Source organism: Motacilla alba, chromosome 13, assembly GCF_015832195.1.
Source record: "Motacilla alba alba isolate MOTALB_02 chromosome 13, Motacilla_alba_V1.0_pri, whole genome shotgun sequence".
Lineage (NCBI taxonomy): Eukaryota > Metazoa > Chordata > Aves > Passeriformes > Motacillidae > Motacilla > Motacilla alba.
In genome coordinates, this window is record NC_052028.1 from 12,136,926 (window position 1) to 12,164,612 (window position 27,687).

At 45.9% G+C, this 27,687-nt stretch overlaps 1 protein-coding gene across 2 annotated transcripts in view; it reads right to left on the bottom strand.

Annotated features, from left to right (window-relative positions):
- Window positions 1-27,687, bottom strand: part of GLRA1 (glycine receptor alpha 1) — a 45,184-nt gene that overhangs the window by 15,007 nt on the left and 2,490 nt on the right. For both annotated transcript variants that reach the window (XM_038150001.1, XM_038150002.1), the window contains exons 2-4: window positions 14,739-14,869; window positions 10,543-10,610; window positions 1,501-1,724 (exon numbers count right to left, since the gene is read on the bottom strand). In XM_038150001.1, the coding sequence (XP_038005929.1) occupies window positions 1,501-1,724; window positions 10,543-10,610; window positions 14,739-14,869 (423 nt within the window). The remainder of the gene's footprint in view (window positions 1-1,500; window positions 1,725-10,542; window positions 10,611-14,738; window positions 14,870-27,687) is intronic.

Consider the following 27,687-nt stretch of genomic DNA (forward strand, 5'->3'; position numbering starts at 1 on the left):
TAGCAGAATTACCCAGGGGACAGAAATTGAATTTTTCTATCATCAGACCTACAAGAAACTTATCAGGAGGGAAAGATACTTTAATTTAAAATCTTATGTTGTTAGAAATTCTCAGCTTGAGTTTGGAGGCATGTTGGGACAGAAGATGTGACAAAGTCCACCTTCTTGTGAATGCCTTGCCTGGAGTTTGATTATTGATAGTAGTAGCAAAGAACCAGTTAGAAAATGGCACAGCACCTTATAGAGATTTTTCTTTTAAAAGGGAAAGACTATTTCTCCTTCTGGAAACTCCTTGAATTTACAGTGTGCTCTTCTTTCTTTTTAATTTTTACAGGAAGATGTACTTATAAATAACCTATAAAAAACCTTAAATAAACCTATATTTTCATTCAGAGGTGAGTGAGATAGGAGTTTTGTTCTTTTTAAACAAGAACAGAAATATTTTCAGGTTTCTGCCTTGAAAATGGTGATTTTTCCATGCTCCCTGCTGAGTCATTGCTCTGTTTGGCAGAGCAACCCCACCCTGTGCCCCTCTGTGCCCCTGCAGACCCCCCTGGAACAGGACTCTGTGCCATGCTCACTGCCAAGTTGCTGCTGTTAGTTTTGCTCCCTGCCTGGTTTTTAAAATGAAGAACTGTGAGATTTCCCCATTCAGCCAACACACGTGGCAATTGTCTTACTGTTCTGGCCATCAGGGAGCTGGTCTTTGGGCTGGAACCACCTTGGTGTTTGATGGAGGCCATCTACTTTGCAGCATTAAGCTGTTTATTTCCCATTTTACAGCTCCACACTGCTTTTCCTTCCCATTGCTGCCACTAGGAGCTGCAGTGTGAGATGGGGTGTGTGTCCCATAGGCAAATTTTATACATGAGCTGGAAGAGTCTTCAATATAGAGTTAAAGCTTCCCAGTCTAAGCCCGTGAAGTTTGATCTTAATTTCATTGGTTTAAAATAAAGTGTGAATGGGGTTGGAAGTGAAGTAGGGGCTAAGGTTGATTTCCTGTGGGAAATTCAGTGCAATCAGATCAATTTAGCTGATTCTTGGATCTAGCAATAAAGGGATAACTGGGAACAACGAGGCTGAGACAAAGCCATGGGGCTCTACTTAGCATTTTCCATGCTTTTTACTTTTTTTTTTTTTTTTTTTTTTTGATCAGGAAATGCTGCAGCTTTGAAAACAGAGTGTTCATGAGCTTCTACTGGTTTTCACACCGCACAACTGGTTCTAGGCTTGTACTAACATAAGATATCTAAAGTAATTTTACATTAGGGATGTTAAGGAATCTACTCCAAGCAGAAGTCCTTGAACTGAAAGAGGTGAAGATGAGTTAAATTCCATCCCAGACCAAGCCTCTGCCTCAATATGCTTTAGCAGAGGTCCCTTTTAACCACATTGCTTCATCACTGCTAATTGAATGATCTCACACCTTAAAAACTCCTAAATTTCTCTTCTCCAACAGCATGGCCAAAGGCTCGGAGGGCCTTGGTGGAGTCACCTCACCTGATGCTGTAGAGGACGTTGCCGTTGCGGGAGATCCTCAGCAGCTTGTTGTCCGTGGTAATCTCATGGAAATGGGCCCCTTTCTCGTTAGCAAAGAACAGGTCAGGCTTCCAGATGGAGTCCAGCATGGAGGGGTCCAGGTCCAGGGAGTCGTCGGGGTACTCGTTGTAGGCCAGCCGGGGGTCGTTCCACTGCTGCCGCAGGAAGATGTTCACCCTGTAATCCTGCACACACACACACAGCAGAGCTCAGAGCAGCCTCGAGGTGCTGGCAGCTGGGGAGCACACACTAAAACCATCCTAAAATGAGCCAGACCACGTCCAGGCCTATGGTTCCCAAGCTATGCCAAGTGTTTTTGGTATTATCCCTCAAGGAGCTGTTATTAATTTTTAGCTTTGTAGCCTGCAGCTATGGCATAGCATGAGGAGCTGCCTGTCCCTGCATCCCTCTGTTACAGCAATTGTCAGCTGTGTGGGAAGGGCCAGGACCTCTCTGTCTGGACCCTGGGGCTGCAGAGGATACGAGCAGTTGTGGAGAGCAGAATGGCCACTGTCAGCAGGAGCATGTTCCAGAGGAGTAAGTGGAGAAAGAAACTGATACCAGCTTCCTTTCAGTACTGAACTGTCCTATATCGTGACTATCTGTAGTTCACCCAGCACTAGGAAAGGAAAAGGCACAGGGAGACAGATTGTCCATGAAAGAGAAATTCCCTGTGTGTCTGCTAATACAAGGATAACTCACACGAGCTGATGGGAGCAGCTGCCCTTGGTTAGAGTTTATGAGCAGGATATGCATGAAGTCTGCTCTCCTAATCCTGAGTATTCTGAGTTCCCCTCTCTAATGTCAAAATGCCATAAAGGCAACAGATTTTATAGGGAGACCATCTTCCTTGATTGAAGGTAGTCCCTCAGCACTATGCAAATTTATACTTGCTTCATAACCACAAGTCTTACAGCTCCCCTAATCCCCAGGTCAAGGCTGGCTGCTGAGGCTCAGTTCAGACACTACTGGAAAATCAGGGGCAGTTTCTCTTCTCCCTGTCTGACCCACGCTCCTTTTCTTCTGACTTTCACATAAGAAAGTGAGCCAACAAATTGAAATGGGGAGAGGATGTGCCAGCTATCAGGAGAGGGATGAAAGCTCCACAACCATAAATTAATTGACATTTTCTAAGTATAGAGGCAGACTGCATCTGAAGAGCAGCATATAATAAACCAATTCCACTGCCCAGGCCCAAATGAATAGTCCTTCTCATGATTAAGGGTTTATTTGCTGCCTTTCTAATATAAATGTACTTTGAAGACTTTTATTAGGACACAGTTAATGGAGGGTGTCTGATGTGCTTGCTGGTGCCTGATACCTGCTGCAGGCACTCGGTGAGAGGCTCCCCTCACCCTGCCACCAGCTCTGCTCTTTCCATCTGGAGAACACAGAGCTCTGGAGTTTCAGGGTGCCTGTATAGAAGAGACTTTCTGATGCTGCTGCCTCAAGAGCTCGCTGGACTGTGAACCTACAGCCTCTTGTCAACAAGGACACAAATCTCGTGGTGTCCAGTGGCACTGGAGGGTTGGGAGAGGATGTGCAGTAAGGTAGAGAAATCATAAAGAAAGGCTTCATAAAATCAAGCCTGCTCTCCTGGAATCAGTGGCTGGCCTTGTCAAAGCCAGCACTTTGCAAGTTCTCATGTGAAAGCAATCCTGGTGTGAGCAGTTAGTTTACATAATCTATTCCTGGGTAAAAACAACCAGCACTTGTATAAACTGTTTTTACACCTTTAGATAGAAACATGAAATCTCTTATGAATAATTTTCCCTGCACATACACACTGAGAGTTTGAGTGAACAATCAATACAGGATAACAACTTGTTTCTCACCAATAAAAGTAATTGGCAAGAAAACTACTGACCAATTGGAGTCCACACCAGGTCTGTAAAACTGTATAAAAAGGAGTTATTTGAATAAAGAACAGCCTTTTCCACCATGAAGAAAATGGAGTCCCCTGCAGTTTATTCCCATAAGAGGACTGTGTTGGGTGCTGTGTTTTGGACAAGGTAATTCCTAGCCAAGCACATGGTCTGGAGTCTGTTTCAAGCCACTTGGAGCCATCTGCACCCTCAGAGGACTGGAGCTGCTAATGACATTAATGATTGTGACAACAGCAAATGAACCACGGGCTTGACGCTGAAAGGAGCAGACCTCTGAACACAAAAAAGAGTTGCAACACTCTTTCCTTCAGCTGATATTCCAAGTGTCACCTTCACAAGTCTTTGCACATCCCTCTGACTTAATTATTCATCTCTGTCGACCCTGGGTAATGTGTCTGGAGGAAATGTGAATAGCTGGGGACAGCTGGGGACCAGGGTCTCAGCACAGGGCCAGCCCATCGTGCCAGCTGGGAAAAGGAAAGGAGCCATGAATTCCCACTTTCCACAGCAGGCAGCAGCTCCCAGAGCTACCTGTGTATTTCCAATTCTCTCTTTTCTGTGCATTAAGATCTACAGCCACTGCAGTCAGGGGAAATCAATGTCACTGACCTAATAGGTAGAAAGCAAAAGGTTGTTTTGCTTATTCAGCTACAAATAAGCTGGATGCTAGCAGGTCAGCTCCAGTTTGGGACTTCTGTCATGTACAACACAAATTAAACTCATGTTTGGAAGAAACTTCAGTGGTGGCTGCCCAGAAGTGTGCTCAGCCTGATGGAGCAGTAGAAGGGGGCAGGGAATGGAGCCAAATTCCCTCCAACAGCCTGAGTTACTGCAGGTAAGCTTTGTTGATGGAGCAAATTCACTGCTTCAGCTCCAAAACTTGCCAAAAGGACAGGAAAGGGTGAGACAGGAGGTGCTGAATGGTTTATACTGCCACCACAGCAACAGACCACAGGCAGAATGACATCCATAGTCTTTGCAACCACGGGAGGCATCTTAATTAAACACTTGGGGGCCAAATGAAAATTAACTTGTTCACAGTGGGTGGCTGTGAGAAGGCCCCTCCTAACTCACCTCTGGAGTGACAGTGTCCTGTCCTCGGGTCCTGCTGAGAACAGTCCAGGGGCACCTTGTAAATGTGTGGTGGGAGAAACTGCACCACCTCCACCCCGGGGATGTGCAGCAGCGTGGGGAGTAACTCTGATTTGTGTAACTCTGTGCTCCTCCTTTGGAGATAAGTGTTTGCTGTGGGTATTTCTTGTTTTGGGATACAGAAAACAAGGCATTTACGTTGTGATATAAAAAAGGCAAGGATGAAGAAATATGCTACATGGACTGAATGTAATTCTCTGGCTTTGCCATTTCAGGGCATTAATATTTTACCTCTGTGTGTGCATTTATGCAGATCTTCCTACTCAGGGAGTTTACTCCACAGTCCTGGCCTGCTCACTGACAACGTGGTTTTCTCCCAGATGCCTTTGCCCTTATGTCATTGCACTGCAGTGTTGAGGGCTCTGAGCAGCCTTTTAGGTTCCTCATGTCGAGCCTTATTTGAACATCAATGTAAAACCAAGCACTGTGGCTGCAAACTGGACATGACACTGCCTGAGGAGCCGGCAGAAGGCAGGGAGAGCACTCAGGGGATGTCTGTGCTGTGACACAGGCTAAGAGAAGGGTTACAGTGCTCTGTACCAGACGAGGATCCTCTGTGCTGAAAGCTTTGTCCTCAGCACTGCAGTCAGGCTGAGAGGTGATGAGCCAAGCAACACTCATTCCTTGGCTACCTGGAGATATGCAGCATTTCTCCTGGACGCTGTAGAGGAGATCTTAATTAGCATCCCCAAGAAGTTCAGTTATTCCTAAATGATGGACAGCGTTGGCCAGTTTCTGATGTGAACTTTCAAGCAAAGAAAGAAGAGGTCTGACCGGGACTGCAAACTTGGCAAAAAAAAAAATCAAAAAAACCTCTCTTTCTCCATATCCTTCTTATCCCTCACACTCCTCATTTGTGTGCCCATCACATCCAGGCATTGATTATCTTGTGCAGCCTGCTCCTCTGGCTGGCTGGGGAGAGGGGAGCAGCAGCTCTGTGCAGTGAAGGCATTCAGGAGCTTTGCAATTTGGCACAAAGGCATTTTACTCCCAAGAGGGAAATGACACAAGGCAGGAAGAGAATAACTGGAGTGATCAAAGTAGTTCAATTTGATAATGCTGAAATGAAATTCTGCTTAGTGACCTCGCAAGGAGACATGGAAACAGGAGATCATTTGAGACCTTCCCTTGCCAGGATCCCACAGCCTTGACATCTTCTGCTGAAAGCAGAGGAGGCTGGAGGCAGTGCTGAGCAGAGGGGATGGAGCCCCTCAGGACACTCCATAGGTTTTCCCTGCTGACTCAGGGGCCCTGTCAGAGCAGCTTCTGCACTGAACAGTTTTGGGGAGAGATTTCCCCTTTGATAAATTTTCATTTTGCTGGTGGAAAAAACAGGGTAGAAACTGATCTCCTTCAGAAGGGGATTCTGGGACCCCAGCAGAGCATGAGGGGCTTTGTTAGCACTGAGTTAATTCTCTAGAATGGGAATGAACAAACATTTTGAAGGCAACCTGCCTTGTCAAGGAGCACTACAACAGACTGCAAAAACACCAAGCACACCAGGAGCAGCCCTAGGGAGGTTTAATAGCCAAGCAGCCAATTTGAAGCTCGTGTGAAAACACACCTGGGCTAGGGGAGGAGGAGTCTGTATCAGGGAAGGGCAGGCACCTGGTGAGGGGTGGGAGCAGCACCCTGGTGCTTCGTAAGTGTGGGGATTTTTATGCTGGAACCCAAAGCAGGAAGTTTTTCTGTGTCTTTCCACAAAAAGTGGGACATAGCTATCTCTCTGAGCTAGTAGAGCTGCTGGGATGTGAGCTGCAGCCAGCACCAGAATTGCAAATGTAGGTATTTAGTAGTGAGGTCTTGTTTTTCAGCTTGAGGGGGTTTTGTGTCCTTGTATTTGAGTTGCACAGTCCTCTTTCATGGCTTCTTTTTGTTTTTTCTTTCCCCCCTCCCTTCTCCATTAGTGCCCAGACAAACTCCAATCACAGACAGCTGGAACACTGCAGGTCTAACACTGAGATGGCAGCAGACTGTGAGTAGCTGTGGAAACCTTTTCATTTTGTGTTGTGTGACTTGTTAGGTGCTTATCATCTCTGTGGGACTGATGGTTGGGTTTGAGAATGACTGACTGCAGGAAATTTTGCTCAAAACCTAACTTCTGCTATGGGCTTTGTGCATTGAAACTCATCTCTTTTGCTGATTTTGGAGTGAGTGGGACCAGTATTAAATGTGGGACCCCAAGTTCTTAATCAGAATCTCTGCTGTGCTGGGGTTTGATTGAATTTCTTGGTCTGCTTTGCAGGATGCTTTGTTTTCTCATTGGAAATCTCTTGTGCAGATGTCTCTGAACAAGCTCTTAGCATTTGGACAGTTGCAGCCTCCAGCTTCTCCTGTCCCCAGGAGAGGCTGGGAGCTCAGTTGTGGCTGTGCTGCAGCTGGCTGGAAGGTCACATTTGCTTTGCTCTTTTCAGATGAGATAAGTATGGCATGAAAGCAGCAAAAATGAATTTGCATATTTACACTGTGTCTAACAGAGGCTGTGCTGGCTCTTCTGTGATTTTTCTTTCTTTTTCAGTCTCTTTGCTGTATGTGGGTCCTTTGTAAAGGAAGAGTCTAGAAAAGCTCTTCCTGAGTCCAGCTGCTAGCATTGCTGGGTGATGATATAAAAATGATGATATAAAAATGTATTCCTTCTTCTCCCTGTGCCTCCACTGTGTACAAAATGCTCCCAGCTGCCTAAGCCAGTGCAAGGCCACAAAACTGCAGCTTCCACTGGAAGAGTGAGCAAGGGCATCTCTTAATTTCAAGTTTGCTGTTACAGCAGGGAATTTGTTAATGAAATGCTCAGATAATCCTATCAGGTGCCTCATGCCCCAAAGAAAAGCCAAAGTTGGTGCAGTTTATTCACTTAAAACCCAAGACGTGTTCCTAAGGTGCTTCACTTCTGTTTATTTGGAATGAGGAACGTCTACATTTGCTGTAGGTTTCATAGTCTGGTGTGGCTGGAGAGTTTTTTATGCTTTTGAACAGAAAAAATGGATTCAAGAGCTTGTGTTTGGGGGTTGTTTGGTGTTTGTCATAATAATAATTGCAGAGAGTGGCTGCATCTTGCACTTGTCCTTGGGAATCCCTTGCTGTTGGATGCCCTGTTGCAGTGATGCTTTGGGACAGGAGGATCTGGCTGTTGGGGCTGGTCCTCTCCCTCCCTTGGGAGCACAACAAGGCACGTGTTCCCAGTGTCAGCCTCCCTTGTCCTTGCAGCTCCAGGCAAGTGGGGCTGGCTACAAGCTCTGAGCTGCAATCCAACATAAATGTCCCATCAATTATGTGCACCACTAGAGGCTTTTATGCTGGGTCTCCAGCTCTGCAGGATGCTTAAAGGAGTTTCTTCCCTTGCTCTAAATCAGCTCTGCCTTAGGAATTCAGTTTGGTGGATGACTTTGCCTTTTAATTCCTGTTAAATTCCCCCTAACCTTGCAGCAGTTTTCAGATCTCCATTTCTTGCCTTGTTCATTTTGAACCTGTGTGGGGCAGGTAGCAGCTTTCTGTCTACTCTGGGCAGTTTGTGCCGTCTTTTGGTTGCAACTCATTTTTTTTTTCCTTCTGAAGTTTGGAGACCCAGCTCTCTACACAAATGTCTGATTTTTTTTGATTTTTTTTGCTATTTTTTCTGCTTCCTCTACCTTCCATGAGGCCTCAAGCCATATGTGAGCACTCTCCCTCTAATTTCTCTAATCCTCTGCATGGTGAGCTCATGGTTTACACTGATTTGTGATATTCAGGCAGTGTAAGCTTAAAAGAGAGCAGTGGTATTTTCTGTAGGAAGTATCAGCCCATTATGGAGATATTTTAAAGCCTTCTCTAACTGCATGTGGGGTAAAACCCTGTACCCATATTACCTGTTCTCGTGCAGTAATAGTAATGAAATGGAAGGTGGTGTAGGACTTAGACCTGAACCTGACCAGGCTTAGAGTGCCTAGTGATGGGTGTTTAAAACATAATTTTCTGTCTCCTTTTGGCCAGTGAAGCAGCTGGGGGAGTTTTGTCATCATCAGTCCCTGGGGTCAGTGATAGGCTGTGGCTTTCTTTCTGGTAAAACACTGATTTTCCCCTCTCCGTTTTCAGGCTGCCACCCTTTCCTCTGGTGTTTGACCACTTGTTTGAATTCAAAATGGTTTCAAGACAGGACACTCTGTTCTTCCCAGAAACTGTTGAGGAGCTGACACTGCCTGTTTGTCCTGCTGCATCCTCACACAGCAGGGAGGGACTGGCTGATGTGCAGAGCAAATCCCAGGTTACAAATCCCCAGGACCTCTCCAGCTTGCTGAGATCTCCTTTTCAGCTGTTCCAGTACCTGTGTTTCTTGTGTTGCTGTTGGTGTTTACAAGCAGAGCTGCTGCTCCCACACAAGAGCATTAGCTCAGGCTGTGTGCTGCTGTGTCAGCCTGACATCTGGGCTGGCTTGTCAGAGCTGCCTGGGATATTTCCAGACAGAGCAATGTGCCCACAGGGTGTTCTCGGGCTCCCATGGGGATTTCTTTTCCCATGGAAGGTTGCCTGTGAAATGAGTGGCATCTGGAGATGATAGCAAGTCCCTGCAGTGTGTCTTGGAGGTGAACTGCATCTCTCTTGTGCTAGTCTGTGCTAATTTTATGGAGCATCCTGCTCGCAGGGATCATGTGGCATCTTTGGCTGCTCCAGTGCATCTCACACTGTGGGACAGATGCACTGAAAAACACTTCAGTGGGATGTGCTCTGTACATTGCACAGATCCTTTGAGGGCTCGTCCTGCTCCCTTGCACCCGGGGTTGGTGGGTAGGAACAGCATTTTATTGCCTGTAAGGCCAAAGGAGGTAACCAATAAACAGTGAATTAGGAACAGATGGGCATTTCAGTGGCAATTCTTCCTCTTTTCCTTTATATACAAACGAATCCATGCTACACTCCCCACCTGTGAGCTCTGACAAATTCTGCAGGCCAGGCAGGAAATTTGTTTCCTTGTGCTTGGACAGAAAAACAGCTTTTGTTCTCTCCACTGGCAGAACTGAACTGTCCCAACTCAAATATCTCAAGCAGAATGATGTAGTGTCAGAAGACACTCATCACCTGAGCTGCATGGCTGTGGCTCTGCTCTGACAGTGGTGTGCATGCCAAGCAATTTGTTCAAGTCTAGGGGTGTGATCTCCATGCAAAGCCTAAAACTTCCTGCCTGAATGCACAGAATGCCTGTAGCTGGAGCCTGGCATTCTTTATTCAGCATTTTTCTAGAAAAAGAATTACCAGAGGGTAATTAAACACCATATTTCTGGATTATCTTTAATTAGCACAGCAGTAAGGCACAGAACCTCCAGAGTTTTCCTTTGCTGTTCACTGGTTATGTCACAACCAATCTTTAATAGTTTTCAGATGGAGCAATTATCTCCTGTTCTAGTGATCCTCTGCTCCTAGTGCCTTGCCAATTAGATACAGCCTTTAGCCATGCTCACTAATTTTGTATGAAGTGAGCCTTAACTCAGAAATATTGGTTTTGATTTTCTACTAAAAATCATTGTCTACCAGAAATGTCTCCAAGAAAACAATCACTGTAATCTTTAATAATTCTCTTAGTCTTTGGGACTCTGAAATCCTGGTGCAAGCTGAATTTGAGTTCAGCTGATTTCCCTTCTCTTTGAATCCAGGTTAATTTTGGATTTATACCCACTTAAACACAAAGTATCTGTAACTGTCGCTGAGCTTGGAGCCTCAGGCAAGTCTTCACAAAAAGATTATTTGTTTTCCTTTCTGACCCTTGTCCTTTGCACATGGGGTGTTTTTATAAAATGCACATCACATGGAGACTCTGTGATCTTCAGCCACATGGAACGAGTCTTGTTGACCATTAATTTACTCAAACTTTGAGCAAGCTTGGGAGCACTGTGTGTTTTTCCCTGGTCCCTCTGAGGAGGAGGGTGATGCTGCATTTTCTGGGAGTGCAGTGAGGCAGAGGCAGTAGCCGAGCAGCTGTGCTGTGATTTTTACTTACCATAGTTGTTTCTGCAATCGAACCAAAGCTGTTGATGAAAATGTTGCAGCTGACGTTCACTGGTGGGCCTGCATGACAAACACAGATGGGAGCAGCAGTTCAGTGTGTGCTCGTGGAACAAAGGGTTTAACTCAGTTAAAAGCTGCTGTGGGAGTGGGGTGAGCAGGGGAGGGAGGCCTGGGTGACCCAGCCAGGTCCAGTCTGGGCTCCACTGACAGTTTGACACCAGGCAGGGCTCCTGCTCTGCCTCTGCTCCCCGCTTTGGCAGAGTGTGTGCAGATCTCTGCTGGGAGCTGCTCAGATGAACAGGAATAGATCAGAGCCAGCCCGGACAGTTTCTAGAGGTCTTGACCTGGCTATATGGGAGATAACTTCACCTTGAAAGTGATATCAAAATATCCCAGAAAGGAGCTGAGAGACAATTGACTTTGATTTAGAGCTACGCTTATGAAACAGTCGCTGTTCCTGAGCTAGGATGATGTGCTCCCCTCCAAGCCAGTGCAGCAGGGTGAGCTGCAGGGATCAGGCTGCTAAAGCAGCAAATACCCCACATGATGATGGTGGTGGTGGGTTGACACTGCCTGCTTGATCCTCTGCATCCTCAAACAGCAGGGAGGGACTGGCTGCTCAGCAGGGTAAATCCCAGGTTACAAATCCCAAAGACCTTTCCAGGGTCCTGAGACCTCCTTTTCAGCTGTTCCAGTACCTGTTTCTTGTGCTGCTCTTGGTGTTTTCAAGCCAGAACTGCCTGTAAACCCCAGACCCCAGGTGGGGATCTTGATCCAGGGCTCACAGCTGGGTAGGAGAATTCAGGGCTCTGCCAGCAGGAATTCTCTGGCTGTCCTGTTTGGGCAGAAGGTAATCCTGGTCTCTGGGCCATGCCTCTCCTGGGCTTGATTTGCTTTCAGAACAAAGCTTTGCTTACCCTGCTTGTACCGGAGAAGTTAAGGGGTCACCAAAGGAAAGGAGTAAGGCTTAAAGGATGGAAAGATTGTGGTTTGAGGGCATGGGGGTCAGTCCGTTCATGTGGTACTGATGCCCAAGGTGTGACTTGAAGTGTTTCATAACATTGCCTGGAAAATCTGAGGTGGGAATGCTGCATTTAGACAGAGTTTGAAAATGCCAAGAGCTGCAGTTCAACACAAAGCAAAATGCTAGGGAATATTTTGGAGCCAAGGCATACGTGGTGCCTGGCAAACCTGTGGCTTGCTCACACATAATGAGATGATTTTTTTTTTTGGTAGAAGTTTGAAGCAAAAGGGGCCTCTGCTCTGGGGGCTGCCAAAGGCTGCTGTGGGCACTGCCCAGGATGTGGTGGGGAAAGGCAGCCCAGGCAGAGAGCAGAGACACTGCCCCAGGGACCAAAGATCCCTTTCACACCGGAGTTAATCCCAAATCATCCCTGTGACAGATGCATCTGGCAAGATAAGATCTGTGACAGTAGAGAGTGTGGATTTTCAGATTATTTCCCCATTTTTTATAGAATTGGGAGTGGTGTCTGCATTTCAAACACTGCCTGATGGCTCAGCCTGCTGGGGGAGTGATGTTCCTGTTAAGGTCACATCTGCAGTCTGGCAGTTGCTGCAGCATGAAATTCTGGGGGGGGAGGAATGGTTTTAACGAGAGCCTTGTGCCTCTAATCAGTGCAAACTTCCTCCTGTGTGGAAATTAATGGATTTTCCTGATTGCTGAGGAACATTTGGAGCTTGGTTTTCTCCTCTTCATTTCTTTCCTCCTCTCCTGCTTTGGCCTCCTCTGAAAGTTTGTGCCTGTCCCCTGCAGTGATGCTCTCAGCTGGGGTTTTCTTGGTGTGAGTCCCAGGCAATGTGAGCAGGCTGTGTCTATCCAGCCCCCAGACAAGCACTGCCAGCTCAGCAGCATCTCCCACTGCTCAGCCTGTGCAGCTTTCTCCAGACTCTTAAACACGGGCATGGCTTGAGCAATCAGACACAAAAATTAAATCTTTTTTCCCCACTGCCTTCACCACCCCCCCTCACCCAGAAGTTTATCCATAAGCTGAAAGCACACAGCTATCAGGCTTCAGTTTCATCCCTTCTGTTGAGCTCAGGGACATTGTTTTCCTGTTCTGGATCCATTCACAAACCACATAAAAGGTCCTGGAACAGGTGATTCCCCTCCCACAGGGCACACTACAAGGGACACACTGAGCTGATCTCCTGGATGACTGCACACTGTGACTCTGACAGGTGTGGAATATTTTGGTCCCCCTGTTCCTGATCCAGTACTGACATGGAGCTGAGCGTGGGGTGGGTTTTTCCCCTGTGCATGTGAAGGCTCCTTGGGGCAGCCCAGCTCTTGTTGAGGCACTGAGCTCTTCTCAGTGTGTCTAAGGTGAGCCATGAGCTCCCTGCAGGATTTGGTGATTTTTGGTATTTTTTAGCTTATGAGAGGCTCTAGAAAATTCTCTGCCACTGAAATATTCCTCCTCTCTGCTGGGATGCAGCTGTGGAGGAATGGAGTTTTCCAGCAGCAGGGATGAGGGCACAGCCTGGGTGACAGGTCCCCTGCCAGGCTCCTCTCTGTCCCTGCTGGAGCTCCTGACTTCATCCTCCAACTGAAAACCCAGATACTACTTATTTGTTCTCAGAATGTAAATCCACAGCTAAGTCCAGACTTTACAGCATTTATGGAAAAGCTGCAATCTTCTTTTTGTTAATCTTCCCCTCCCCAAAAATCAATCTGATATGGATCTTTGGTATTATTTTCATTTAGATCTAAGCAATTAAAATGTCCTTATGAGTTACTGCAGTTAATTTAAATGATGTGCTTTGAGAGCTACAACCTCAAGCTCTGTAAAACACCTCCCATGCCTTCCATATAAATTGGAGCCTGATTTATGTGTGGGAGGCTAAGCCAGCAAAACTGCCCTGAGGGGAAGGTGTAGTTCATTGAAATAAAACTGAAATTAAATTATCTCAAATAAAAATGCAATACAGCTGCCTTCAGCAGGAAGTGAATGTATACATTTCATTAAATATTAAAGTTTAATTTGTGTGTGTGCATAATTTAGAGGTAGGAAGGTTTACAGGGTGGTATTTTAACTCCTTGTCATTTGGATAAGAACAGCAGTGTCCCTCTGTTGCCTGGTTGCTTACTGGAACTCAGGGTTCCCACCTTTCTTTGCGTTTAAAAGCCCAGCAGAGAGTTTATTGTTCAAAGCTGGGTGCCAGGTGCTGTCACCAGTGATTAATGGGCCCTGGGAATCCTCTCAGCCCTGCCAGTGGCTCCAGGGGAGAGGGAACTGGTTGCAGGAAACAAAAGAAGTGAATAAAATGAGCTTTGGAGATGGCTGGGCAGTGGCTGAGAGGAGCAGGTCCTGCTTTATCTCTGGGTGTGATCTGGGGCCAAAGAGCCCCTGGGAAAGTGAGCTCAGTTAAAAAGAAAGGAAAAGATAAAATCATAGAATGGTTTGAATTGGAAGAGCCCTTAAAGACCCTCGAGTTCCATCCTCTCTGCCGTGTGCAGAGGCATCTTCCTTCCATTAGACCAGGTTGAAAAAGCCATCCAGAAACCCCACACTTGCTAGAAGAGGTGTTAGGAGGAGAAAAGAGGTTTTGTTGCTTCTGCCAGGGCTTGACTCAGTGCTGCTTGGCTGCCATGGAGTATGGGGCAGGCTGGGAAACTGGGTGGGAAAAACAGAGCAGTGTTGGGCTGAAGAGCCCTTTTACTGTGGGGATGGGTTTGGGCTGCCCCTGGCATCTTGTGGGATTTCTTTGGAGCTGATGGGAGAGGCTGCTCTTGGCTGCAGTGGCTGTAAGGGGGGAGCATTGCCTGCCATTAGTGGGTGCTGTGGGCAGCGACTCCAGGGAAAGCAAAGGTGGGGATTTTATCTTTACCTCTAAAGATGCTCAGCTCCCTGCCAGTCACTGCTTGGTTTGACAGGATCCTCGATCTCTGTGTTGGGATTGATACACTGAGATTCCCTGGTCCAAGCAGGGACTGGGGGGCCCTATGTTTACAGTATGCAAAGTTCTTACAAGGTTGTTTCCACTCTGAGCAGACATTTGTTGATGTCTTTCCAGAAATCTACAGGGATCCATGTGCCAAATATCCTTATAATACATACTTGGTAAGAACATAAATATTCATATTTCATACAGCATTAGGAAGATATTAATGAGGATTGGATGCAGTTTTCAGTCCCAAAATGAGAAAAAGCTGGGGGTTTTGCATACCTTTAAAATTTGGTCTGATCCTGGCATCATATCCTGAAGTTCTCCCCATCAGCTTGTCCAAGAAGTCAGAAGGAGACATGGGTTTGGGGGCAGATCGAGCTGCTGCTTCAGCTTCCTTGGAGGCTGCCAGGCTGTGCAAGTAGAAATAAAGAGGAGGTTTCAGTGTGTATCCCATGCTGGGGAGGGCTTGGGGTCCAGAAACAGAGCAGTCAGCATCTTATTCCTGCTGAGGCAGGGTGGGTACCCATGTGAATTCCTAATGAGGCTGGTCTCAGCTAATTTGTTTGCCCAGCCCAAACATCTCCAAATACAGAATCCCAGCTGCCACCAAAGTAGAAGAGAGATGATGAGCAGTGAAAATCCTTTTGTGAGCTTAGGTATAGCTCCTTGGTGTGCCACTAAATTACAAATGTGAACTCTGGCGCCGAGCTCCACAGGTAAAATACACTCTGAGATTAGCCTTGGGCAGCAATTACTGCTTAATTACAGGGCAAATAGCAAGGAGCATATTCAGTACTCTGACAGTATGATTTTCCAGAAGGCAAGTAGGATCAGAGGAATCTGGAGTTTGAGGTTTAAATGAGCATCACGTGGTGCTACAGCTCCTGCAGAGCCTGTGGGGCTGGAGGGGAGAGGGGTGGTTCTGCTGATCAGTCCAGCCTTTGCTGCTGGTACCTGCAATGCAGGGTCTGGGTTCAACACACAACTGGCATCCTGAAATTTTACTCATGGTGGGTTGAAGATGAAAGGAAATTGAATCTTTCTGGGATCTGTGTGGACTCTGGGGCAGAAAGAGTGAACTCATGAATTTATCTGTAGAAGACAAAAACCTACAGCTGGCAATGTGCCTTCTGACTCCATGGGAGCCTGCAAGATCTGCAGCGTGATGATCTGAGCTTAGGAAATCTGTTGTTGCCATCTACACAGGAGCAAGTAACCCTTGGAATTAGGTGCTCATTCTCAGCTTTGCAGGGAGGTTTGACTCCCTAGACAGTAACAGACACCATTCAGTACCCTCCCTCTGGTTTTATGGTTTCTACTTGAACACCAGTCTCTTCCCAGGCTGCAAATGTTGAGTAAAATTGCCTAGATGATCCCAGAAAAATCCCACAAATCACCTATGCAGTGTGGTTAGGGTGAGCCTGTGGGTTCAGGCGCCTGGTGCTGAGTAAAGCCTGCAGGCAGCATTGCAATGCAAATGTCCAGTGAGCCAAAGGAAGCTGCTCAGGAGGAAGTGATCGCTTCACACTCTGCAAAACTCTTGATTTTTTTTTAAGTACAAAGGATATGGGAACGTACAGAGCAGCTGGGGGTCTAAGAGAGTTTACAACAGGCACGAGATATTTGGCTACACATGTCCTCACAAGTGACACCAGTGTCCTCACCTTGGGAAGTTTTTCAGCAGTCAGACCTGCAGCTAAGTACTGACACAAGATCTTTTGGGAATAATTTGGGACTGTAACTATGCATGGTATTGATGTGATTCTGCCCCCAAAGATGGGCTCCTCCAATGCAAGTTTGAGCTGAAACCCCAAAGAGAGAGGTTATCTTGACAAAGCCTTGATAAGAGCATTTGAAACATTTGATTCCTCAGAACTTTAAAAAATCAGATGGGATTCAACAGTGGTTGGGTGCCCAATTTCAAAATCAGGAATCTGGTAACTGCATTGCATTGACTTTCTCTTCTGGTGTCAGCAGCAATGGTTTGCCAAGCCTTGGTTTTCAGTCCTGCAAACTCACAACTGCAGTCTGGCTCCTTTTGCAAGTTGCAGCAGAGTTCTCTGATTGCTGGATTTTTAACTCTTAAAAACAGTTTAATTTGCAGTGAAGAGGGCAGATTGATTCCAGATCACTTCCAGTGAGAGCCTAAAACTGGGATTTTATTCACTCCTTTGTGTAGTCCCAATCCACTCCTCCACTGGACCATTTCTGAACAGGCTGCTGCACTTTTCTCTCTGGCAAGGTGTGCATCTTGCTCTTGCCACAACCATGGCCCCTTTCTTGTCCTGTCCCCATCTCTGCCCCAAGAAAATACTGCAAAGCAGAGCCAATGTGTTTCCGGGATAAGCAGGGTTGTGGAATGGGTGATGTGTTTTAATTTAATTTGTTTTTAGAAGGAAAGCAACAGGGTGCAATTGATTTGCAAACGCAGAAGAAAGCTGGGAGTGGGAGGACAATCAATACTGGGCTTGACTACTGCATTCCAATGGAGTGTCTGCATGGCAATGAGTCCAGAGAAAAGATTTCAATTAAGCAGCAAATGACTTGGTAACCAAAGACTTCTGCCACTTCAGCAAGATGCCAGACAGTGCAATACACTGATTTCTTCTCATTAACTGTAGACTGGATGAAGTATATGGAAATGGAAAATGTGTGTGGGAGGGGAGAGGCAATACAAACCTAATAAGCATCTAATAATCTTTAAGTGGAAAAAGATAATTAGAAACTGCAATTCCCCTGGCATTTGTTTTAAAAAATGAGGTGGAAGAGCACAGAAGTCGGTGCTCATTTTCCCCCTAAATTCAGTGTGAAAGCCTCTTCTTGATATATTCACCCCACTTCCAATGAGTGAATCTGTATTTCTTGGGTGCCATTTTCTGGTCCTTTCTGCATCAAAACTGAAAATCAATTAATTTCATGGGCTCACTTCCCGTATGGAAATAAATATTTGGATAACTGAAGCTCAGAAAGCTCTGGGAGAGGACCACCCTCTCACAGCCCCACTGCTTCCTGCAGCTTCATGCCCATCCCTGTGACCAGTCCCTGGGAGCACCTCTGGGGATGTGCTGGAACTGTCACACAAGGTTTCAGTGGCTTGATGCATGTTTTAAAATCTGTCTGACTGCTGTGTGGCTTTACCTGGGAATAATGAGTTCTGACTTCCCTCCAGTCTGTTTGGTTACTAGATGCTTTCCTAAAACTAGACTCCCCTGGATTTAACCAGAAAAGGCAAGAAAGCAGTGCATAGGGAGCAGCCTTTCCAGAAGCAGGCAGCAGAGTCTACTCTCTATCTTAGAAATTATGGCAGAAAACACCACTGGGAGCTACAGAGAGGCTGATCCTCCCCAGGTGGATGGATTCTGTCTAACAGAGCCCCAACATCTTCACTCTGGTTGTGACAGCTGAGCTTTGCAATGGCAGCCTAGCTCAGACAGCACCCACAAAATCTGCCAGCTTCCTCTGTCTTCCAGTCTGTCTGGACTAGTGCTCTATGTGCTGATTTGGGAGCTTTCTGGGATTTTCTCCATCCCTCAATCCTTCCAGAACACCCTCAAAAGTCCCACAGGACTGTTCGTCTCCTGGCTCACAGAGACAAGGAGAGGGGAATTGCCAAGTGATTGTAAAATTATTGGCACTGGAAGTGTATTGGAAATTTAGTGGGGGTTGTTGTGTTGCTCAGAGAGAAGATTTATTCTGTGAATAAACAAAGAGAGGCAAAGGCTGTAACAAACCCACCGAGGATGGAGTTTGCAGTGGTGTAAGAGTTGTCTGAGCCGAGCATTTTAATAGCAGTCAGACAGAGGCTTATCTTATTTATGCTGCTGTAATCCCTAGTGGATCTGGCTGAGAAAGTGCCATCAGGCAATCATCACAGCAGCTACAATGGGAAGGATCTCTTCAAAGGGTCGATGAACTAGCATAATCTTTTGTGATATTAATGCTGGCGTGTAAGCAGACACCAGCAAGCCCCCGGGAGGTCCAGCCACGAGCAAGATGTGAGAGTGGTGGAGATGAGCAGCCCAGCAGCTCAGGGTTGCATCCCTTAAAACAGAGCAGCCAAGCTTTGCAGGACACCTTTTGCTGGTTTTTCCCAGCCTATACAGGCACTGTTTACTCTGTCTGCATCATTTTATTTCAGCTAAACAGATGATATATTCTTATAAACAATTATTTGGTTTAGAAAGTGGCTCTTCTGCAGTCTGGATGTGTCTGTTCACTTGATTCCTGGCTCTCCAGTTGGCTGTTTCCTTCTCTTCCTCCTCCCATTTGCGTGATCCTTGAGCAATATTTTTGTACCTTTTTTTAAAATTTTTTTGGCTGTGACCATGGTTGTCCATCTAATTAAGTCCAACATCACAAAATGCCCTGTTCTGGCTGAATGCTGATACTGAGAAATACATTTTTCTTTTCTTTTTCCTTTTCAAAGAGGAGTGATGAAGGAATTTAATTAGCACAGGGCTTCTATTCCCTTGTCAAATAATTTAATTGTTAATCATTAATTCTGAGTGTAAAAAATCATGTCTGGCAGCAGAAACAAACTGTTGCCAAACAAGTATTTGCAAAGGAAATATCTCTCTGCAAAGTGTGGAAGGCTCAGGTCCCTGTGAGGATAAAGTGGTGCCACATCAGTGGCTCCAGAGAAGTGGGATCTCTGCAGGCTGCGGAGGCAGAAGATACCTCACCCCTACCCTGGTTCTGTGCTGCTCAGCAAAGGTTCCTGAAGTGGTTTGTTTGGGGATTTGAATTTTATTTTTGAAGCACAGCAAGCCAGAAACCTTGGCAGGGATGTGTTGGGAATAGTGTTCAGGTGAGCTGCCTCACACATTTGTCCTTCAGATGTGATGTGTTCTTTGAGAAGGCATCCCAGGGGAGGGAAATGCCCATCAGGTCTGAGGCAGGCTGAGGTGTGCACAATAACTGCTTCCCCCATCACCTTCAAAGCCAGGCTGGGGCAGTGCTGGGGCTGCGGGACGTGGGAGAATTCATCAGCTTTGTTTCCTTGACTGCAGTGGGCTCTGAGAGGGGCAGCTGCACAGAGAACATCAGAGCTGGGCACAGAAAGGCACTGTGCTGTCCGTGATTAACAGTGCAGCCCGGGGTAACTCTCCTCTTCCTCCTCCTGAGCCCTCTCCCCGGGCACAGAGCAGACCCTGGAGCTGAGCAGAGCCCAGCCTGGATTGTGATGGTGCTGGGGCTGCCTGTCTCTCTCTTCTCTGCAGCAGGAAGGACAGATTGTTCTGAAAAGAAAGAGGGGCAGCCCTAAACTCTGCACCCAGACGTTTATTTCTGACTGCACACCAACGTGTTATCTAGAGGGGAATGCTGCCAGACCCTTGCTGGGAAGGCTTGGCAGAGACTGCAAGCAGACTTTTTATTTTAATGATTAGATTTACTATCAAAATTAATAGCACAATCAATATTGATATGCAATTCAATTAAAATGGATGAAACTCATTGCCTGCCTGTTTTTCTCCATCACCTTGTCTGAATTTCTGGCCTGTAGCACTAGAGGTGGAAAGGAGATGGAAGAGAGGAGGTGTGTGGGAGAAGAGAGCCCCAATACTGAATTTTTGGCCTATCATGGTGCTGAGTAGAAGGAGCTGTGAGGGTTACAGATGTGCTGGTTGCACAGTGGTGATCTCAATGCCTTGGTTGTGCTCTGCTGCTGGTGTGTTACATCCCCTGGTGAGGGGTGTACACAGGGGGGAATTTTAAAGTTAATTCTCACAGGTGGGAATGGAATTTGGATGTGGTTTATTTCTTAATTCAGCTGAGTGTTCGTGCAGGAGAGGCAGGGAGCAGGCCTGAATACAGGAACAGGGTAGGAAAGTGAGACTGGAGAAATATGGAAATGAAGAACCTGGGGAGAGATTTCACTCTGAGAAAGAAATGGGCAATGACCTATTATTTGTCTCCATTAGTGGCAGGAGGACGGGGACAGGAAGGAAGGAGTGGGCTTGTTAAATGTTTCTGTCCTGGATGGCTGTGCTCTGCTGCTGCGAGCTCTTTAAACCAGTTCTAGCTCTTGCACCAGAAGTAACTGCATTGCAGTGGTCACAGGATGTAATCAGTTAAAGTTTTAACCCAAAGGATCCCAAAACACTCTCAAAGGTCCTTCACCACCCCTGTTGTCACTGGTCCCCCTGGCTGTACATGAGGAGAGGAGCTGGGAGGCACTTTTTTCATCAACCACAGGGAATTAACCCTCTGTGATCATTCCCATCCAGGGAGAGCTGTAACAACTTCACTGGAGTGAGAAAAATCTCTTCAGACTGCAGCATTCTGGTGTCTGCTCTGCTGCCATGTTCCTGCAGCCCATGGCTCCTATGCCATATGGCAAAACACTCTGTCCAGAACTATAAACCATCCCAATTACACTGATTAACTCTATGGAAAGACACCAGCACTTGGAACATTTGCTGACGCTGCCTGGACAGAGCAGTAAGAAAATAATAAATGACTAGACAATTGGCTGGGGGGAGGAGAAATCTGCATGTTGGGATATCTGTATATAGTTGGGAATAGCACTGGGAGACCAATAAATTGTATGGGAATAATGCTCAGTTTCGTGCTGGGTCTGCTCCTCAAAGGATTGCTGTTGTGTGGTTACTCTTGCTTATCACATACTAAAAAGTGTTTGTTAAATTAATTTTTGAGCCACAGGCATTATCTCTAGTGACTTTCTCAACTATTCCCTCTCCCAGAAGCATCTGCAGCTCTAGGAGCCCATGCAGTGACTTTCTGGGGATGTATGATCCTAAGCCTCTGAGACAGGTCTGAAAACAGTTCAAACAGCAGAGAAACACAAGTCAAAGCTCAGGTTTTAACCACTGGTGAGACAAATCCAGCAAACACCAGCATTGACTCTCACCTGTGCCTATACTGAGAGGCTTACAAAAAAAACTAGTTATAATTGCTTTTTGCTTTTTGTTGAAAAACAAAGGGGAAAACATCCTTGCAAAGACAAAAGCATGTGTCTGTAGCTTCACACACACACACTGCATATTCCTTTTAAAGTCAGGAGGGCTAAGTCAGATATTCAAAGTCATGCATAAACAGCCCTCCTGAAGGCAGTAAATAAAGAGGGAAAACATCTTAACAAGATGAAACTTCTTCATCTAGGTAAGAATATTCTCTTTGCTGATGTGCTCCTGATTGGGAGTTTGGATGGAGAGCTGCAATGGGAACCTCAATTGACGTCAGAGGGTTTTAGATCACAGACCAGACAAGTGTCAGAGAATTCCGAGAAGTCGTGGGTGCTCTTCTATCTATAGCTCTGCAGTTGTGCTCTCATCAGTTCAAATAGCTCCATACAGCAGCTTTTTAAAAATTAGTTTCACTTTAAGGATTTATGCTGCTCGTTAAGATGGGGTAAGGATATTGTAACTTTTTTTTTTTGCTAAATCAGAAGTGGTATGAATAGAATTCTTTTAAGAGATATGACATATAGTGCAGAGTGGTGGTGGATTTTATCTTCTGAATCAGAACTTTTTGCTGCAGATGCTTTGAAGAGGTCTTCTGAGCTAACCTGTGTAACCCACTGACAAAACTGTGGGTCCCATGGTAAAACTGGGGCTCTCTGATGAAATTTGTGCTGTGTAAAGTGAGTTGTGTGATGAGAGCACTCGTGTTGATATTTTCTGATGGAATTGATCATTGTAATTGCAACACAAATACCCTGCTGGACTTGAGAGTTCCCCCTGTGCCATCTGTGATTCCTGGTGTAATTCATCAGCTTATTCATGAGTAATAATGAAGTGTAACTTCTGGAAGGAATGGCTAAGCCCTGGCTCCCCTGCCCAGGAGGGATTTTCTCCTGCTCACTCAGACTTTGTTTTGTCAGGGAACTGAAGAAACCAAACTCCATTTTTTCAGCCCTGGTGCAGGAGAGCAATTTGTGTTTGAAGGTGCTGCTTTGTCAGCCACACTGCTGGGTGGTGATTTCAAAGCCCACAGCTCTGTGTCAGGGTGTGATGGATGGGACTGGAAGCTGGACAATGCTCACAATTCCCAGCTCCAGGGAGTGGCAGGAGAGGTGGGATACACACATTTTGGGTTGTAAATGAGATCTTGGGAGACCTGGTGCAGGAAAGAATTCTGTGTTGTGTGTGGGTGTGCCAGCAGCTATTGCCCTGGTCAGCAGCACTTCCAGAGGGTGAAAGCACTGGGAGCAAACAGAGCCAGGATTGTAAACATACCCCTCAGAAAGTCACTTTGTGAAGACAGGCTGTGGAGAAAATTCTTATAAGGAAAGGTTCCCTCACCCAGCAAGCCAGAGGTTCTCCACTCCTCACTGAGGTAATAATACCTGTGGTGAACATATTCTGCTGTAGTGGGGGACTGAGCCAGCATTGCACAGGCACTGCTGGCACCAGCCAGGGACATTTGGAGCTGAGGCTTGTTTGAAGGGTGGTGATAACAGCTGGCCCTTGCAGGCTTTCAGGTTTTGTAACTCCCCCAGAAAAGAGAGGAGGAGGGGTCTCTGCTCGAGGCTTTATACAATGCACCTTTTTACGGGCATCAGCCGAAACAAAGGAATAAAAACAAGATTGGAAGAAATCAAGTAAAGGTGAGAAAACCATTACTGATGGTTAATTTCCTAACATTACTTTGTTAGGATTTCCTGCAGGATCCCTGGCTCATCTGTTTTGCTGCTGAGCCCGACTGGTCCACCCCTGATCCCCGTTGCGCTGCCGTTGAATTGATCCGTGTTCGCTCCGGCCCTGCCGGGGCTGGGCTCGGGATTGGCATTCTGGGCCGGTGGCCCTGGCAGGGCTGGGAGCTGCTGGCGGCAGCTCTGCTCTGAAGGCAGCCCGGGGATGATTGATGGCACTGCAAGCCCTGCTGTTCCAGCCATGCGACACTCCTGGGCTGGCAGCCCCCTGGTGCTCTGTTCCCTGTTCACCCACCCACAGCGAGGCACTGATAAACACAAGAGGGGTCCCTGCCTGGCTGCTAAGGCACTTGGATGTTTTGTCTTTTTTTTTTCCTTTTATTTTGTTTTATTTCTAGCAGGCTGTGAGCCTCAATTGAAGAGTGAAGAGGGAGAAATCAAAAGGAAAGCAGGGATGCTAAAGTATTTTCTCATGTTTTGCCCTCCGTCTCAAAATCTAAATTTTGTGAGGCTTGGTAAATTAAGATTTCTCCTGCTCTTTTTGCTGACACTTGTACCCAGCAGAGATGCATTTACAGGATGCCAGTGGTGCCCATGTACCAGCCAGATGTGGTGCAGTCCCCAAATCTGCAGCTCACCGTGGTGCACTGTGTGGATGAACTAATTGTCCGCACAGTGGGCAGAGCTCAGCTCCTGTGAACCACGGGTGCATCTGCCTCCATCTATTTCTGTTCTCTGCAGGCCCCCTCTGGGCTTTGGTCTTGCTGAGGGGAGGACAAATATTGTATTTCTGGATTTTTTTCAGTTTTTGTGCATTACTCTCTTGAAGCATCAGAGAGATTTAAGAGCAGCTTGGAGGTGGGTATGGGATCAATAGCACCAGATCAGCTGGACTGGATCAGCACTTTCCCCAGAGGGAACTGTAACATTCTGCAACAATCTTGGCTAAGAAATCCCAATGCAAACCACCTCCTTTGGAGGGAAATGGTTCCTGTTCTGTCTGCCTTTGTAAAAACAAATGTAAATTGTTTGGATACTTTGGGGAAAGGCTGAGAGAAAAGAAATTGGTGACATTTTTGTCTCTTTAAAGGGTACTGACCTGTTGAATTAGCAATAGTTTATTATGCTGGTACAATGAAAAAGTTTCTCTTTCCTGGCCTGTGCAAGTAGGTCTGGAAGGCAGCAGCCAGGCAGTCTGGGGTTGAGTTTTCTGGTCGTGGCTGCTGCTGATCCTTCCAGTGCCTTGCAGGAAGAATTCCTACTTCTTTCCCCCCTTCCTTTTTGCTTCATGTATCCAAAGCTTATGGGTTTTGGTGTGTTGTTGGTTTAGGTTTTTGTCATTTTGTTGGATTTTTTTTCCCAAACTAAAGTTATCAAAAGTTCTTGGAATAACTTTTTTTTTGTCTCTCAAAAAATTGAATCAAACTGTGGTGGGAAGGGTGTGCTGGAATGACGTTTTTAGCTTTTGAAAGCTTATCATGAATCCTTTCTCTTGGAAGGTGTGAGGTGCACAGGTGTAACCACAGTTCATGAAAAAACCAATAATTTGTGCTCTAGCTGATAGATGAAGGTCAGTAGGAACATGCCAGGTAATGAGAGCAAAAGGGTAATTTACTGGAAATAGTGAAACCCTAATTTAATGTGCCACAACAGTGAGAGCTGATACAGGAAAATAAACCAGATGGAAGTCATAATTTGTAAACAGCCTATCTGTTGTCTTAACACTCATCACTTTGGGATCTCAGAAAAGCTCCAGGTTTATAGAAAATAAGCAAGTGAGAATAGGTGATGTGATTTGACATAATTAAGTGTTGTGAGTTAGTATGATTTTTAAAGCATGATTTATTTTTATAAGACCCTGTCTTTCATCAGTACCTAAATAGCAATTCTGTTCATTAGGTGGTCTGACACCTTGTTTTGACAGTGGAATTTGGAGAGTCCTTTTAAGCTGCATGCTGGGATAAAATGAGAACAGGCCTATCTGCTGGTTTCCTATTGCAGATGAATGATTGCTGCTCAGTGCTGGGATAATAAAGTAATTTAATTTTGGACATTGATTAACTTCTTAATTCAGATGTTGAGATCTTTTTCTGTCCAGGTCAGCTCATGAGGGTTTGGTGAGATGAATTTTATCAGCTCACAAGGGATGTGTTTGCCCAGGACCAGGGGAGCTGCCCTGTGCTGTTGCTTATGAGAGCTTTCCTTTCTGCCTGGAATCACTTGGTCAGCAGCAGAGTGAACTTCCTGAGCCTCTTCCTGTGCTGTTCAATCTGGGACACTCAGAGTCAGAGGGCTGCTGACCTGCTTCGTACCTAAGGGTCTCCAACTCCTCTTATGGGAGAAAGAGAATGAGAATTCCCATGCCTAAACTCTTGTTTTTGAAGGAAGTCTCTGTAGTGCCTTTGCTTGTAAGGGCAGGGTCTGACCATTCCCTCCAATCCCGATCTCTTTTCAGAAGCAGCAGCTCTCAGGTATTTGAACAGTAAATCTCTGTTCTGCCAGTGGGACTTGCTGCAGTGTGGGGTAATGTTCAGAGCGAGCCAAGGTGGACAGCCAGTCTGCATTACCTAAAATCTGCCCAGCACCAGTGCCTCAGACACCAAGGGTATTTTATTAGCCCATGTGAGAAACTGTGATATTTGTTGGAATGGTTTTGATAAGCAAGTTGGTTATTTAGGCTTTTCCTGCTCTTTGTATCCAACCTAAGGTGGGGAGGGGGAAGAATGGTTTTCTTTTTCCACAGACATTTTTTGGCGCCTCTCTTCTGCTCTGAACCATCCACAGAGCAGGTCAGGAGTTGGTTAAGGCAGCTGTTTGGCTAAGAGGAAGGTTAAGACTAGGCTGTCAGAAAATGTTTTATGTAGTTTATGTTGATTTGTCTTAAATGCAGGAGTCAGGATGGATGGATCAAAGTCCCTGCAGAAGGCAGGGTCCCAGACATTTTGTGCTTTTACTGCAATGACACCAAATTAATCTTTCTTTATAGAATGATTTATAAGGGTTTCTAGAATTGTCTACATGGTCACATTTTCAAACCTTGGCTCTGTAACCCTTTTAGCAGGGTCTCTAATAGGGCTATTAAAGGTTGCAGACCAAAGCAGCTAAAGAGTATCCTTAGAACCATCTGGTCCAAGACTTGCTAAATCACTTTTATTTCATGGAAATGAGGGATTCTGCAGAGGCACAACAGGTCATAAAACACAACTTCTAGTGAAATTTAGTTAGCATGGAAAATATTCTGTGGCTATTGACAACATCTGCTACATCATTTATCTTGTGGCTCTGGAAGTCTCAGGTTGGGGCTTCACTCTGTAATGCTACCTCTCCCTGCAGAGCCATAGCAGGAGCCTTAGAGATTAAGAATAACCTGCACTTTCTTGGTATTTTCAAGGAGATGAAACCAGCAGCTCTCCAATCATCCCCTTTACTTGCCAAGACTGTTTTAGGAGATGGTTTGTTTGTGGTTTTTTTTTCCCCCTCCCCACGCAGTTGAGGCTTCATGTTCACAGTGGCACCTTCTTATTGTTTTAAAAACTGGCAGTGAGGAGCTCTGTTCCTGACAGGAGGGAATATAAACAGGCCAGTTGGAGCAATCCAATAGGGACTGAGGCTGGCAGCAACTTTTAGCCTGTGACTCACTTGGAGCCGTTGCCTGGAATCACTCCTGCTAGCTGACAGAAGGGGCCAACCCTGATCTTGAGTCACGAAGGTTGTGCTGCTCATTCCTGATATTAGGACCAAAATCAGGCCCAGAGGTTTTCAAAGCCTCACAGGATGGTGCCTATTTGGGTGTCAGTTCTAGAGCATCTTTTCTCTCCTAATTTGATAAGGTGCATTCCTGTCTTCAGCTCATGCAGTGGTGTTTCTGGGCCGTTACAGCCATGAAAATTCAGTGGTACCACAGAAAGTCCAGGCAAGATCAGCACAGGATAAGGGAGCATTTTGTTCTGCATGAAGGAATTCACAGCTGAACACTCAGGGTGTGTAGTTAGACTTTGGGAGAATGATTGATTGTAAATGTCTCCACAGATATAAGCAGGACATCTGGTAATCCCTGTGTCCAATTTTGCCCCAAACTGTCCAATCTATTTTAAAGAACTAGCACTTTTGCTTTACCTAGATACCTGTAAGGAAAGCTTGGTCAAACAAGCTGTTTCCATCTCCCATCCCAAACCAGTTCCCATCCCTGCCCAGGTTCCCAGGAAAAGCCTGAGTCACAGCTAAGTGACTGCAGTCTGAGGAGGCAGGTAGCAGGATGGGAAGTGATCTTCCATAAAGAAAGGCATGTCAGAATAAGGCACATATCACAAATTCCTTCTAAAACACCCCAACTGGAACAGAAACAAATATTATATTGGCAGTACCATAATGTTTGCATTCACACACCAGCTGTTACTCTTTCCCATGGGGTCTTGTTTTTTAAATGGCTGGTGGAGGACATTTCTGTTAAGCAACAAATCTAGCCTTATTTTCTATACTGGCTTATTTTCCTCTATTGGCTGTATATAATTTTCCTTGGAATGTTAGATTTTCTGGGTTTTTTTATACATATTTGTGTGGTATATATGCTAACATACAGTGGATTCTCTTTGACAGGCTGACAATAAAGCGTGG